Source organism: Budorcas taxicolor, chromosome 18, assembly GCF_023091745.1.
Source record: "Budorcas taxicolor isolate Tak-1 chromosome 18, Takin1.1, whole genome shotgun sequence".
Classification (NCBI taxonomy): Eukaryota; Metazoa; Chordata; class Mammalia; order Artiodactyla; family Bovidae; genus Budorcas; species Budorcas taxicolor.
The window spans coordinates 63,298,135-63,312,907 of record NC_068927.1 but is presented as its reverse complement, the minus strand read 5'-3'; the positions used below and the strand labels follow the sequence as shown (position 1 = coordinate 63,312,907).

The window sequence follows — 14,773 nt, the reverse complement described above, 5'->3', positions numbered from 1 at the left end:
CTTCTTACCTTTTAGTTATACTTTGGTTGCACTCTTTTTTTCCATTACACTAAAATTTACTAACTTTTTCTTACACTAAAAATTATCTTTTAGTTATACTTTTAACTTCTTACATTTTAGTTACTCCCATCAGTAACCGTTTATCAATCAGCAATTACCTATGATTCCATTTCCCTACCTCTGGCAATGCAGGAGTTTTGGTTTGGTTGTTTTTTTTTTAATTAAGAACTTTTCTTCATCAGCTCAACTGTGTTACTCTAAGAGTCTGAGATAGAAAGCTAACAAAAAACAATCATTTACACAATGTTACACTGTCTCAGTAAAGCTGAGAGAAAAGAGAAATATAATAACTTCTCATTTTATGGTAAAATAATCCACTTTATCTGTATTATTTCTCTTTCTCAGAGTCTACTTGGATAGTGATACAGCTACCCTGACTTCCTTGTGTGACTATTTGCACATTTACTTCCAGTCTGTTTGTGTCCTAATGTTTAAAGTGTAAGTCTTAACAAAGTACATAGTTACCTATGTTTCCTTCCTAAATGGCAGTCTCTGTGTTCCTGCTGGAAAGAGGCACAAGAAGTTGTTTCTCCCATGTCCGGTTAATATTTTATTTCTTCCTCTGGTTACTGGCTACACTGTAGTAATTTTGTTGTGAAAATTCATTTTGCTGCACACTTAGGAAGCATGCACTTTTAAGTATGTCTATTATGCTTTTTTAAAAGTTTGCTTTAAAAATATACAACATCCACTGGCAATAAATACAGAGCTGTAAATGTATCCCACGTTCACACTCCACAGAGGCTCAAAGTGCCCCTTAAACCAGAAGATACCACCAGGGTTTGGAGGGATTCCACACAGCATCAATTTTCTTGGGTTAGGCAGATTCAGCACTGGGGATGTTTTAATCCGGAGTCTGGGTGGTGGAGGCTGATGGCTGTTGATGTTTGTTCCCTGCTAGGCTGTGTCGGATCTCATATCCTATGTATATGACAGATCCTAGTAGGAAAATGAGACAATGAGAAGGAAAAGTAAGCGCTCTCTTCAGCTACAAATGCCCAGTAGGCTTCCTGTTATGGCATCTGACAGTTTTGGGGAGGGCTTCTAGGAAGAGGATTGGATTCAGTCACTCAAGAAGACTCTTCACCCTAAAAAGCCTCTTACCAATTGCCATCCAGATGCCAAATAAGATCCAGGTCCCAGAAGTTATCTGCATCATCAAGTAAATGTTCACAAAGATGCTCACCAGTGGGAGGACAGGCAGAGCAGGGACCTGTGGGCAGAGTCAGTTCATTCCTGAACACAGCCCAGATGTCTGAAAGGGAGAACCTGCCCCATGGTTGTGGGAAGACTCCAGGCTTATTCAGGCTGTGTGTTCAGTGCCTGCCCAGACTGGGTCTGTAAAGCAGTGAGTGTGGATCCAGGAAGAGTTCATTGGTTTTAGCAACTCTGTTTACTTCCAGGTCCAACAAAGAAGTTGAAAGCTCAACCACCCAGGCTTCATTCACTCAAGGTGGACACTTTGGACACAAAAGGTCACCTACCCTGAATGTAAGATAAGTGGGGTTCTGGGGCTGCCTCCAGATGATGGCTGTGACCCCAGTGATGAGCAGCAGCAGCAGCACAGCCACTGTTGTGAGCACAGAGTCTCCAGAGAACACACGTCTGGGCCACTGGGCCAAGATCAGGCTCAGGATGCTCAGCAAGAGAACTGCAGGGGTCAAGGAGGAGGAGAACACGCTGGACCCAGAAGACAAAGATGTCAGGACCTCGGGTCACACCCCACCCCAGGCTGCCCACCTCAGGAAGGGCCATCATATCTCCAAGACCCCTTAATTTCCAAAGACACAGAATCCCAACCTATCTTGTCAATTTCACAATATGACGAAAGAGAAATCCCACTGCTCACCAAGCAGAGAGGCACATCCATAGACAATCTGCCCAGATGTCTGGTTGGGGGTGGTGCTGGTAGGGAACCACAGACTCTTTAGAATCCTTAAGGGTCCTGCTTCAGGTACAGGTTCTGAAAGACTTGCTTCATGGTCAGAAATCTCATTTCCCTCTTCAGTTTTCTCCCTGTTGCTTAAAATCTGGTCTGGTTGGTACCTGAAGGAGAGATATCAGGGCGGTATTCACAGCAGCCCCTACCCTAACATCAGACAGTATAATCTACCTCTTTTTTGCCTTAAGTCTAGTGAGACATATAGAAGGCAGAAGAGGATCACTCCCCATTAACCCCAAGAGTCCAAGGCTCTCAGCCAAGGTTAGTGGGTCTCACCTGAGGACAAGCATGGAAACAGCCACAAGAGTGTAAGCAGGCAGGATCCCGGCTGACATGAGTTTCACCAGATCGAGGATCCTGAGGAGTGTTGCCGTGAGTCCTAAAGTGAGGGTGGGGGGAGGGAGTGAAAAGTCCCTGGAAACATTCATGTTAAAGAAATGGGTCAAAGGAAGAATGATCCACTGATGGATGAATGGATAAAGAAGCTGTGGAATATACATATACAATGGAATACTATTCAGTCATAAAAAGGAACACATTTGAGTCAGTTCTAATGAGGAGGATGAACCTAGAGCCTATTATTCAGAGCGAAGTAAGTCAGAAAGAGAAGAACAAACATCATATATTAATGCATATATATGGAGTCTAGAAAGATGGTACTGATGAACCTATTCACAGGGCAGCCATGGAGATGCAGACATGGAAAACAGACTGACGGACAAGGGCAGGAGAGAAGAAGGAGGGGGTGAAATTAATGGAGGGTAGCATGGAAGCATATACACTAATGTATGCAAATTTGACAGCCAGTAGAAATTTTCTGTATGACTCAGGGAGCTCAAAATGGGACTCTGAAATAACCTAGAGGGGTGAGAGGTGGGAGGGAGACTCAGGAGGGAAGGTTCATAGGTATGCTTATGGCTGGTTCATGTTGATGTATGACATATATCAAACCAATTTTGTAAAGCAATCATCAATCATTAAAAATAAATACATAGAATTTTTTTTTTTTTTAAGTAAAGAAAAGGCTTCTTTTATTCACCTGTAAGAGTTCCAGAAGCCAAGATGGCCATGATGGGGGTGCCAGTACGGGTGTGGATCTGGGCAAGAGCTCGGAAAAGGAGCCCATCAGCTGCCATTGCACAGGTCAATTGAAACATGGAGAGCATGGCACATAGGAAGCTGGAAGATAAAATGGAAAACATGAGAGGGTGTCCAGAAGCAGGAGAGACCAGGGCACCCTCAGTTCCTGCCTACATTCGTCGGGTCTACATGGTTCCTAGTCTACATGGTTCCTGTCTACATGGTTCCTATCTACATGGTTCCTGTCTACATGGTTCCTAGTCTACATGGTTCCTGGTCTACATGGTTCCTGTCTACATGGTTCCCGTCTACATGGTTCCTGGTCTACACGGTTCCTGTCTGCATGGTTCCTAGTCTACATGGTTCCTGGTCTACATGGTTCCTGCTCTACATGGTTCCCTTCTACATGGTTCCCGTCTACATGGTTCCTAGTCTACATGGTTCCCGTCTACATGGTTCCTGGTCTACATGGTTCCTGTCTACATGGTTCCTAGTCTACATGGTTCCCGTCTACATGGTTCCTGGTCTACATGGTTCCTGGTCTACATGGTTCCTGGTCTACATGGTTCCCGTCTGCATGGTTCCCGTCTACATGGTTCCTAGTCTACATGGTTCCCGTCTACATGGTTCCCGTCTACATGGTTCCTGGTCTACATGGTTCCTGGTCTACATGGTTCCCGTCTGCATGGTTCCCGTCTACATGGTTCCTAGTCTACATGGTTCCCGTCTACATGGTTCCCGTCTACATGGTTCCCGTCTACATGGTTCCTAGTCTACATGGTTCCCGTCTACATGGTTCCTGGTCTACATGGTTCCTGGTCTACATGGTTCCTGGTCTACATGGTTCCCGTCTGCATGGTTCCCGTCTACATGGTTCCCGTCTACATGGTTCCTGTCTACATGGTTCCTAGTCTACATGGTTCCTGGTCTACATGGTTCCCGTCTACATGGTTCCTAGTCTACATGGTTCCCATCTACATGGTTCCTGGTCTACATGGTTCCTGGTCTGCATGGTTCCTGTCTACATGGTTCCCGTCTACATGGTTCCTAGTCTACATGGTTCCTGGTCTACATGGTTCCCGTCTACATGGTTCCCGTCTGCATGGTTCCCGTCTACATGGTTCCTAGTCTACATGGTTCCCGTCTACATGGTTCCTAGTCTACATGGTTCCCGTCTACATGGTTCCTGGTCTACATGGTTCCTGGTCTACATGGTTCCCGTCTACATGGTTCCCGTCTACATGGTTCCCGTCTACATGGTTCCCGTCTACATGGTTCCTGGTCTGCATGGTTCCCGTCTACATGGTTCCCGTCTACATGGTTCCTGGTCTGCATGGTTCCTGTCTACATGGTTCCTAGTCTACATGGTTCCTGGTCTACATGGTTCCCGTCTACATGGTTCCCGTCTACATGGTTCCTAGTCTACATGGTTCCTGGTCTACATGGTTCCCTTCTACATGGTTCCCGTCTACATGGTTCCTAGTCTACATGGTTCCCGTCTACATGGTTCCTGGTCTACATGGTTCCTGTCTACATGGTTCCTAGTCTACATGGTTCCCGTCTACATGGTTCCTGGTCTACATGGTTCCTGGTCTACATGGTTCCTGGTCTACATGGTTCCCGTCTGCATGGTTCCCGTCTACATGGTTCCTAGTCTACATGGTTCCCGTCTACATGGTTCCCGTCTACATGGTTCCTGGTCTACATGGTTCCTGGTCTACATGGTTCCCGTCTGTATGGTTCCCGTCTACATGGTTCCTAGTCTACATGGTTCCCGTCTACATGGTTCCCGTCTACATGGTTCCTAGTCTACATGGTTCCCGTCTACATGGTTCCTGGTCTACATGGTTCCTGGTCTACATGGTTCCTGGTCTACATGGTTCCCGTCTGCATGGTTCCCGTCTACATGGTTCCCGTCTACATGGTTCCTGTCTACATGGTTCCTAGTCTACATGGTTCCTGGTCTACATGGTTCCCGTCTACATGGTTCCTAGTCTACATGGTTCCCGTCTACATGGTTCCTGGTCTACATGGTTCCTGGTCTGCATGGTTCCTGTCTACATGGTTCCCGTCTACATGGTTCCTAGTCTACATGGTTCCTGGTCTACATGGTTCCCGTCTACATGGTTCCCGTCTGCATGGTTCCCGTCTACATGGTTCCTAGTCTACATGGTTCCCGTCTACATGGTTCCTAGTCTACATGGTTCCCGTCTACATGGTTCCTGGTCTACATGGTTCCTGGTCTACATGGTTCCCGTCTACATGGTTCCCGTCTACATGGTTCCCGTCTACATGGTTCCCGTCTACATGGTTCCTGGTCTGCATGGTTCCCGTCTACATGGTTCCCGTCTACATGGTTCCTGGTCTGCATGGTTCCTGTCTACATGGTTCCTAGTCTACATGGTTCCTGGTCTACATGGTTCCCGTCTACATGGTTCCCGTCTACATGGTTCCTAGTCTACATGGTTCCCGGTCTACATGGTTCCTGTCTACATGGTTCCTGTCTACATGGTTCCTAGTCTACATGGTTCCCGTCTACATGGTTCCCGTCTGCATGGTTCCCGTCTGCATGGTTCCCGTCTACATGGTTCCCGTCTACATGGTTCCCGTCTACATGGTTCCTGGTCTACATGGTTCCCGTCTACATGGTTCCTGGTCTACATGGTTCCTGGTCTACATGGTTCCCGTCTACATGGTTCCTGGTCTACATGGTTCCTGTCTACATGGTTCCTAGTCTACATGGTTCCTAGTCTACATGGTTCCTAGTCTACATGGTTCCCGTCTACATGGTTCCCGTCTACATGGTTCCTGGTCTACATGGTTCCTGGTCTACATGGTTCCCGTCTACATGGTTCCCGTCTACATGGTTCCTATCTACATGGTTCCTGGTCTACATGGTTCCCGTCTACATGGTTCCCGTCTACATGGTTCCCGTCTACATGGTTCCTGGTCTACATGGTTCCTGGTCTACATGGTTCCCGTCTACATGGTTCCCGTCTACATGGTTCCCGTCTACATGGTTCCCGTCTACATGGTTCCTGGTCTACATGGTTCCTGGTCTACATGGTTCCCGTCTACATGGTTCCCGGTCTACATGGTTCCCGGTCTACATGGTTCCCGTCTACATGGTTCCCGTCTACATGGTTCCCGTCTACATGGTTCCTGGTCTACATGGTTCCTGGTCTACATGGTTCCCGTCTACATGGTTCCCGTCTACATGGTTCCTGGTCTACATGGTTCCCGTCTACATGGTTCCCGTCTACATGGTTCCCGTCTACATGGTTCCTGGTCTACATGGTTCCCGTCTACATGGTTCCTGTCTACATGGCTCTGGTCTACATGGTTCCTGGTCTACATGGTCCCGTCTACATGGTTCCCGTCTACATGGTTCCTGGTCTACATGCTTCCTGGTCTACATGGTTCCTGTCTACATGGTTCCTGTCTACATGGCTCTGGTCTACATGGTTCCTGGTCTACATGGTTCCTGTCTACATGGTTCCTGGTCTACATGGTTCCTGTCTACATGGTTACTGGTCTACATGGTTCCTGTCTACATGGTTCCTGTCTACATGGCTCTGGTCTACATGGTTCCTGGTCTACATGGTTCCTGTCGACATGGTTCCTAGTCTAAACGGTTCCTGGTCTACATGGTACCCTTCATCTTGTCTCTCAATCCCAAGCGCTGGGGTACCTGAGCATCTGACCGTAGATGGGGAGAAAGCCAGGACACTGACCTGTATAAAAGAGTACACAGTAAGACAAGAGCCACGACATATCCAGCCGGGCCCCATCCGACCTGGAGGAAGGCCTGCGGCAAGGGGCTATAAGGGTAAATCCGGTAGTAGGGCACCATGAGGGTGAGCGCCGCGGAGACTCCAGAGTACGCCAGAAAGCCGATGAAGATGGAGACCAGCAAGCTCAAGGAGATGGAACGCTGAGGATTTGGGGCTTCCTTCCCTGCAGGACAGGAGGGAGTACTGGGTCAGGAAAGATACTGGAATGAAAGCAGAAAATCCCCTTTCCTCTTGCAAGTCCAAAAGCAGGCTTTTGTTGTTCATGTAGGACTCTTTGCAGCCTCATGGACTGCTGCGTGCCAGGCTTCCCTGTCCTTCACCAGCTCCCTGAGTTTCCTCAAACTCATGTCCATTGAGTCGGTGAAGTCATCCAACCATCTCATCCTCTGTGGTCCCCTCCTCCTATGCCCTCAATCTTTCCCAGCGTCAGGGTCTTACCTTCTACCAACCCCTGCCCAGGGGCAGCCCAACCAGCGCCCACACCCCTGATGGGACACACAATGACCATGTTACCTGCAGTGACCATGCCATGAACACCAAAATAGGAGGTGAAAAGTATAGCTGCTCCTTGGACAATCCCTTCAAAGCCAAAGGGCACAAACCCTCCAGAACCCAGAGGTCCCACCCTATGGTGAGAAAAGGAAAGAGGAAGAACATGGGTGAGGTGTGTTCAGCCCTCTCTACTGGGCTCCTCCCTTCATATCACAGGTCCTGGGCTCCAGGACCCCCATCACCTGGATCCACCAGCCCCCATCTTTAGTCCCCACCATGTTCCCAGCTCTGCACCAACACCATCCGTGTATTACCAAGAGGACCCTCCTGGCCTAAAGGTGCTGCTGGATCCAGATGTATTCGACTTGTAGTCCTGTTCTGTGAGGTGCCAGTTGTGCAGGTCTCCCTTAATGAAGCCAGAGAGGATCATGAAGATTGGAACAAAAAGGTTCAAGCCTGTGGACACTTTGATAATCAGGGTTGTCACACGAGCTCCCAGAACCAGTAGTCCTGTGGGAAAGATGGAATATGAGACATCCAAGGTAATCAAATCCATAGACACAGAAAGCAGGCCAGTGGTTGCCAGGGCTTGAGGGTGGTGGGAGTGGGGTGGATGGGTGGATAGTGACCATTCAGTGGGTACAGGGTTTCCTTTTAGGGAGATGAACATGTTTGGAACTAGATGGAGATGATGGTTGCCACACTGTGAAGGTACTAAGTCCCTCTGGACTCTACACTTTAAGGGCCTTCCCTGGTGACTCAGCAGTAAAGAACCTGCCTGCAATATAGGAGAAGATGCAGGTTCAATCCCTGGATTGGGAAGATCCGCTGGAGGAGGGCATGACAACCCACTCCAGTATTCTTGCCTGGAGAAACCCATGGACAGAGGAACCTGATGGGCTACAGTCCATGGGGTCGCCAGGAGTTGCACATAACTGAAATGACTGAGCACCCACGCAGACACAAGCACTTTAAGATGGCTAATTTCTTCCTGTGCCAGTCATCTCACAACACACGTCTGTCAAATCATCACTCTGTACACACACATTGCACATATACAATGTTGTAGGTCAATTATATCTCAATAAAACTGAGAAAGACAATAAATCAGTTTTATGCTATGAGAATAGTCTCTCAATTAAAAAAAAAAAATCTGGTCTCAACACAGAGGAAGAAATTTGTCATTCTTGGTAAATGATCCTGAGCTGGGGTGATTTTGTCACTCAAGGGATGTTTGACAATGTCTGGAGACATTCTGATGATCGCAATTTAGCACCAGTATCTAGTGAGTAAGGCTGGGGATGAAACTCAACATTTGACTATGATTTATTAAAAAAAAAAAAAAAAAAACCCTACAGTATGAAGTTCAGGACAGCCCTCAACACCAAAAGATGAAGCATCACCAAGTGTCAAGGGTGCCAGGGTGGGAAAGCAATGGTCTATGTGCCTTGCCGCCCTTACTCATAACCCTGATCCTTCTTTCCAGTCCTAATTCTACCTTCTGCCACCCCACAACATTCCAACACCAGTTCCCCCTCCAAACCCCACTCTTCCCATCTTATGTCTGACCCCTTCTCACCAGTCATCAGCAGCACCAGGCCCAGGGCAATGAAGTCTGGGTATGGGGCCAGGACAGAGGGCATGTGTGGAGAGAAAATTCTGTCTAATGCCTTAGAGATGTGGTTCCCAATGAGGCTGTCAAAGGCGTAACTCCAAGCCCTGGTCACGCAGGATGCGGCTGCGGTGGCAGAAGAAGGGACATTAATGGACAATAATCAACCCCTAACAATGCACCCTGGGATGTATTTAGGGGGAAAACAGACAAAATACTCACTCTCAAATAGTTTCTTTTCATGGGATTGGGGAGAGAAGAATAGATGATTCAAAAAATAGGTCAACTATTTAATGTTAGGAAGAGATCAAAGTTATGCAAGAAAAGAACACTTTTCTTGGAAGTGGGACCAGGAAGGCTGAGAGATGAGGACTGAAATTTTAAATCAAGTGGTAAAGGAAAATCCCATGAAGGCAACAGCTGAGCAGAGACTTCCATACGGTGAGGGGAGGAGACTGTGGGAACTGCCTCCCTCTCACCCACCCCTGACAGTGCCCTTTCCTCTGGGTTCTCGGCCCATGTTTAAAGAAAACAGGCTAGCTCAGTACAGTGAAGCTGTGGGGCTTTCTGGAACTTCCTTCTACAAGCTCCATAACAAAGTGTTTATGAATGAGTGAAGACTCCAGTTACCCTCCTAGTTTCCTGATCTTAAGCCCCACATCATGCCCCTCCCCATCATCTCACCAGCCACTAAATACAGTAAGACGTTCCAGCCAATGATGAAGGCGCACAGTTTTCCCATGGCGACGATACTGTAAAGATAGGCAGAACCGGACCGTGGTACATAGGACCAAAATTCGGCATAGCAGAGTCCAGACAACACAGAAGAGAGGGCGACCACCAAAAAGCAGATGACGATCGCTGGTCCAGTGATGAGCAGGGTTATGACACCAATCAGGACGTACACGCCAGCCCCCAGAGTTCTGCACACACCCAAGGTCACCAGGTCGAGGGTGCTCAGAGGAGCTCTGCGACTCTCAGACTCCTCCCGGGGCTCCAGTGGCCACTTGCGGACCAGCCCCTGACGAAACTGGCGAACATACTGACGCAGCATCCTAGATGGAGTTGAGGAGGTTACAATCTGCTGAGAAAACAACATACAAAGCCATCAAGAATGTCCATCCACCCTTGGCCCTGGGAGTCCAGTTCTACGGAGCAATGGAGTGACGAGGGGCAGGTGGCATAAAGACAGAATGGGCAAGTTCTCATCTCTGTGCTTTGGTTTTCCAAACATAAATCAGGCATTTAATATGTTTCAAAGTTACTGGAAGGGTTGCTTGAATAGAACTGAGGGGGAGTGGTTTTTTAATCTCCCCTAAATGTGCTCTTTTGGCATGTGGACTGTTTTGAGCTAAAGATGATTAAGACCCAGCAGACTCTGGAGAAGCTCCTTGCCTCTCCTTTAACTGCTCAAAATAATGTAGATTATACTGCCTATGCCAGGAAGAGAGCTATCACCAGAGAGAACTTCTAATTTCAGGAAAACATACCTGCCTGGAGGAGCAAACATTTGTTCATCAGGCACTTGCTCTTCCCATCCTCCTGTGGGTTGTCTTCCTCCTCCTTGAAGCCCCAGATCCCTACCCGCTTCTCCTTAGCCCAGGGAAGTATATAAGCCTTAAATGCCTGAGTGCATTTGAGCCTCAGAATTTTTTAAGGGGCTCCTGTAAATGTATTAATCTGTCTTATGTCAATTTAGTTATTTACACCAGCCAAGAAACCTAGAAAGAAAAGTTTTCCACCCCTACAGAAGCAAAAGCCTCTAACACAGTGCCAGGTACACAGTAGATGCTTAATTGGTATGAGTTCAATGAACAGAGTGGGCTCCTCTGGTGGCTCAGATGGTCAAGAATCTGCCTGCAGTGCAGGAGACCCGGGTTCAATCCCTGGGTTGGGAAGATCCCCTGGAGGAGGGAATGGAAACCCACTTCAGTATTCTTACTTGGAGAATCCCATTGACAGAGGAGCCTGGAGAGGTACTGTCCATGGGGTCACAAAGAGTCGGACATGACTGAGTGATTAACACACACATGCACACACAGAGAATTGGACAGGGGAGACTGGAGAGCTACAGTCCATGGGGTGGCAGAGTCGGACATGACTGAAGTGATTTAGCATGCACAACGCACCAGTGGATAAGAACGCTTGTTTCTGAATTGAAATCAACCAGATCAGCTGGTTCAAATCCAGCTCTGCTCTGTATTAGCTTTTCTGACTTTGCACAAGCTTTGCACCACTCATTATCCTCTTTTCTTCTACAGAACTGGGGAAAATTTATTATTCTAATTTTTCCCTCCCTTCCTTTATAAGTGTGCCATGACTCTCTGAGTAATCAGAGATCTCAGACTCCATACATTGCTTTGTCAAGGATGCTGAGGCCTGGTAGCTTTATACCTCACTGCCTGCAGTGTGAAAAGAAATTAGAACTCTGAGTCTGGGCAGAAGGAGACGGAATTTGTAGGAGGTGTAGCCCAGCTCAGTTAGAGCATCAAACCACAATGGCCTCCTGTCTTGCTGAATCTGCTCACAGCACAGGCTGTCTCACTGTGTCTCACTGTGTCTCACTGTGCACACTCTGCTGAACCCAGGGTAAGCAAGGCAGGAGCGGGAAAACTGGAAGGAGACTCAAGGAGCCAGAGGAATTGCAGACGTGTTTATTGTCTCCTGGCTGATGCAGCAGCCATAACATCATGTAACGCAGCCCTAATGTGGACATAACGCAGCCATAACACAACCCCACCTCCAGGGCTTTCCAGGGGGAGCTTATATATATACTTACAGAACAAAAGCCACTGGTGGCCAATCGAGTACCTCGTGACAGGCATGTGCAGTGCTATAAGTAATCTCTCCTGTTACATAATCATTATTTACAAAACATGGGGCAAGGACGAGAGGGTTTGGGGTGAGAGAGACTGACTGTGCCATCTTGGCTAATTTGCTCTTTCCCTACAACTCCCAAGTGCCTAGAGGGAAGAGGGGACTAGCCTTCATTCTGAATCAGAAATGACAGGACTCTTTTGCTGCTCCTTTGGGGCTTGAAATGTCTCCTCACTACACTGCTCTGCAGGACTAGGCTGACCCAGTGACCACCAGTTATTGTGAGGGGGTCTCTGCCTAACGATATTCAAAAGTCCAATGTAACATGTTGGTTGAGAGCAAGTATTCAAAAATCCAGGAAACTGATTAGAACCTTGGCTTCTCCACTACCACTGTACCTCTGAACAAGTCATTTACTTCTCTGGACCTCTGTTTTCTTCTTTGTCAAATGCTACTAGTGAACCCTTGGGAACTCTTAGTAGGAATGCAAAATGGTGCAGTTGCTACAGATAAAGTATGATCGTTCCTCAAAACACTAACGATGGATTTACCATGTGATCCAGTAATTCCACATCTGGGTGTACATCCCCCAAAAATGGAAAATAGAGTCTCAAAAAGATATTTGCACACTCATGTTTACAGCAGCATTATTCACAGTAGATAAAAGTTGGAAGCAACCCAAATGTTCATCCATGAAGGAATGGATAAACACAATTGTGGTCTATGCATACAGTGGAATATTATTCAGCCTTTAAAAGGCAGGAATTCCTGACTCATGCAACAACATGGAGGACCCTTGAGGACATTATGCTAAGAGACATAAGCCACTCACCAACATACAAATAATGTGTGATTTCACTTCTGTGAAATCAAAGGAGGAGTTAAAGCCATGGAGACAAATGCAGAATGTGGTTGGCCGGGGCCTGGGGGGAAGGCAAATTAGGAAGTTATTGTTAAATGAAGGCACAGTTTTAAAATGTTTTAGAGATTGGCTGCATAAAAATGCAGATATACTTAACATTATTCAACTCCATACGTATTAAGTTGGTCAAATGTACATTATATGTATTTTACCATCCTTTTAAAAAGTTGCTGCCCATGATAAATAACAGCCAGCTTCACCCAGTTACTGGGTGCAGCAAACCCCAAAATGACCGAAAATGTCACCATGCCTTCATCTCCACATTTACCAAAATCTGTGGATGTTCAAGTTCCTTACAGTTGCCCCAAAGTCAACAGAACAAAAACCCCTAGATTCAAAGGGCCAGCAGTATGCAGGAGACTGAAATCAGTGGTCCGCATCATAAGCCCTATACAAGGGTTGTGGTTGTGTCGTGTGCCTAGTTCCTCAGTCACATCCGACTCGTTGAGTAATTAATCTTGAATATTGTTTGAACGTCAGTAAAAATTGTCTTAGAGCCTCAGAGCACTGATCCATCTCCCCTAACTTTCCTTACACACACATACACACATGCACACACACACACACACAGTGCAGACACTTTCATCTAGAAAATGGGTCTCTCCACCCTCAGGGTGAAGCCAGGCTGACGCCCTGCACCCTGGGGTTGCAGAGGTCTCTTTGGCAGGATGTGAACTCAGCGCCCAATCTCCTACAGGAGAGGGTGACCCGAGACTTACTGGATCCTTGGAGCAGAGCCTGGAGCACTGGGTCAGTCAGGGAGGCTGAGGTTAAGCCGTGCAGGGCTGGAGCTGAGACATCTCCAAGAACCGAAGTGGGGAGTCCTGAGCACAGAAGACGGTCCTCACCCCTGGGTTGTTGGGGTGGAGATGGGGCTGGGTGGGCAGGGAGCATCTGCAGTGTTGCTATCAGCCCTGACTTCTCTGTGGTTACCCTCAGGGGGAGGTTCTGTGTGTGTATGTGGTAAAATACCCATAACATAAAATTGATCATTATAGCCATCTTTAGGTTTCCAGTTCAGCCATGTTAAATACTTTCAAATTTTGTGCATCCAGACTCCAGGACTTTTTTCATCTGGCAAAACTTCAACTCTGTGCCCATCAAAAATTCCCCCTTCTCCTTTCCCAGTTCCTGACATTCACCATTCTACTTTCTTTCTCTATCAGTCTGACCACCCTAGGTACCTCATTTAAGTGGAATGATGTAACACGTGTCCTTTCCCATCAGGTTTATATCACTTAGTAGAATATCCACTAGGTTATTCTCGGTCATAGCATGTGTTAGAATTCCCTTTCTTTTTAACACTGAAGAATAATCTCTTATGAGTATATACCACATTTGGCTTATCCATTTCTTGGTCAATGGGCATTTGGCTTGCTTTCATGTTTTAGTTATTGTGAATAGTGCTGCAACAGAAGCTTACAAATGTCTCTTCCAGGGTATGCTCTCAATTCTTTGGGGTCTATTCTCAGAGGTAGAATTGCTGGATCACAAAGTTCTAAGATTTTTATCTGCTTGTGATGGAGAAGATGAAAACATATTGAGGAATGGGGAGGTCATTCTGGCTTATCCATGGCTAAGCCTGAACTGTGTGTGAACTAAGACAGCCTGTCTGACCATCATAGCTCATCTGCTTTAAGTATTGAGGTAAAGAACATCTGTTTTGAAGATAAGAATGAGCAACTCCCTTCCCATGGCGTCCATGTTAACGCTCCCTGTGAGATAAGGTTCCCTTCCCGGACATCAGGGAACTGCTGTCTCACTGTCTCTGTAACAAGTCTCTCTCTTTTGAAACCTTGAAGAAATGCACCCCATCATGTTGTGAGTTCTTTGTTTGGATGAGGTGTAAGATGATGCTGGACACTACCCTTCAGCAGAGCAGTTTCTCAGAGCTATAGGGACACCGTCTTCTTTGCTATAGTCCTCAGTTTGGCTCAAAAAAAAAAAACACCTCTTTCCTATTCTTATTACAGATTGTTTATTGCTTATGTCTGTGGACATGAATTCATTTGATCATCAAGGATCCCGAGAAGTAGGGGCTGTTAACTCGGAGA

General features: G+C 46.9%; 1 protein-coding gene across 1 annotated transcript; it reads right to left on the bottom strand.

Annotated features, from left to right (window-relative positions):
- Positions 1 to 904: 904 nt before the first annotated feature.
- On the bottom strand, positions 905 to 10,034 carry LOC128062905 (cationic amino acid transporter 3-like). The gene is made up of 11 exons (XM_052655363.1): positions 9,665 to 10,034; positions 8,948 to 9,106; positions 7,683 to 7,878; positions 7,390 to 7,502; positions 6,817 to 7,039; positions 3,042 to 3,181; positions 2,279 to 2,381; positions 1,910 to 2,106; positions 1,545 to 1,711; positions 1,165 to 1,273; positions 905 to 999 (listed from the first exon to the last, which is right to left on the bottom strand). The coding sequence occupies exons 1-11, from the start codon at positions 10,032 to 10,034 to the stop codon at positions 905 to 907; spliced, it is 1,872 nt and encodes a 623-aa protein (XP_052511323.1).
- Between the last annotated feature and the right edge of the window lie 4,739 nt (positions 10,035 to 14,773).

Coding starts and splice junctions, on each gene's coding strand:
- LOC128062905 (XM_052655363.1), bottom strand. CDS start 10,034: ATGCTGCGTCAGTATGTTCGCCAGTTTCGTCAGGGGCTGGTCCGCAAG. Junction 7,040..7,389: donor TCATGGCATGGTCACTGCAG/GTAACATGGTCA, acceptor CCTGTCCTGCAG/GGAAGGAAGCCCCAAATCCT. Junction 1,712..1,909: donor TGGATGTGCCTCTCTGCTTG/GTGAGCAGTGGG, acceptor TGACCCCTGCAG/TTCTCTTGCTGAGCATCCTG.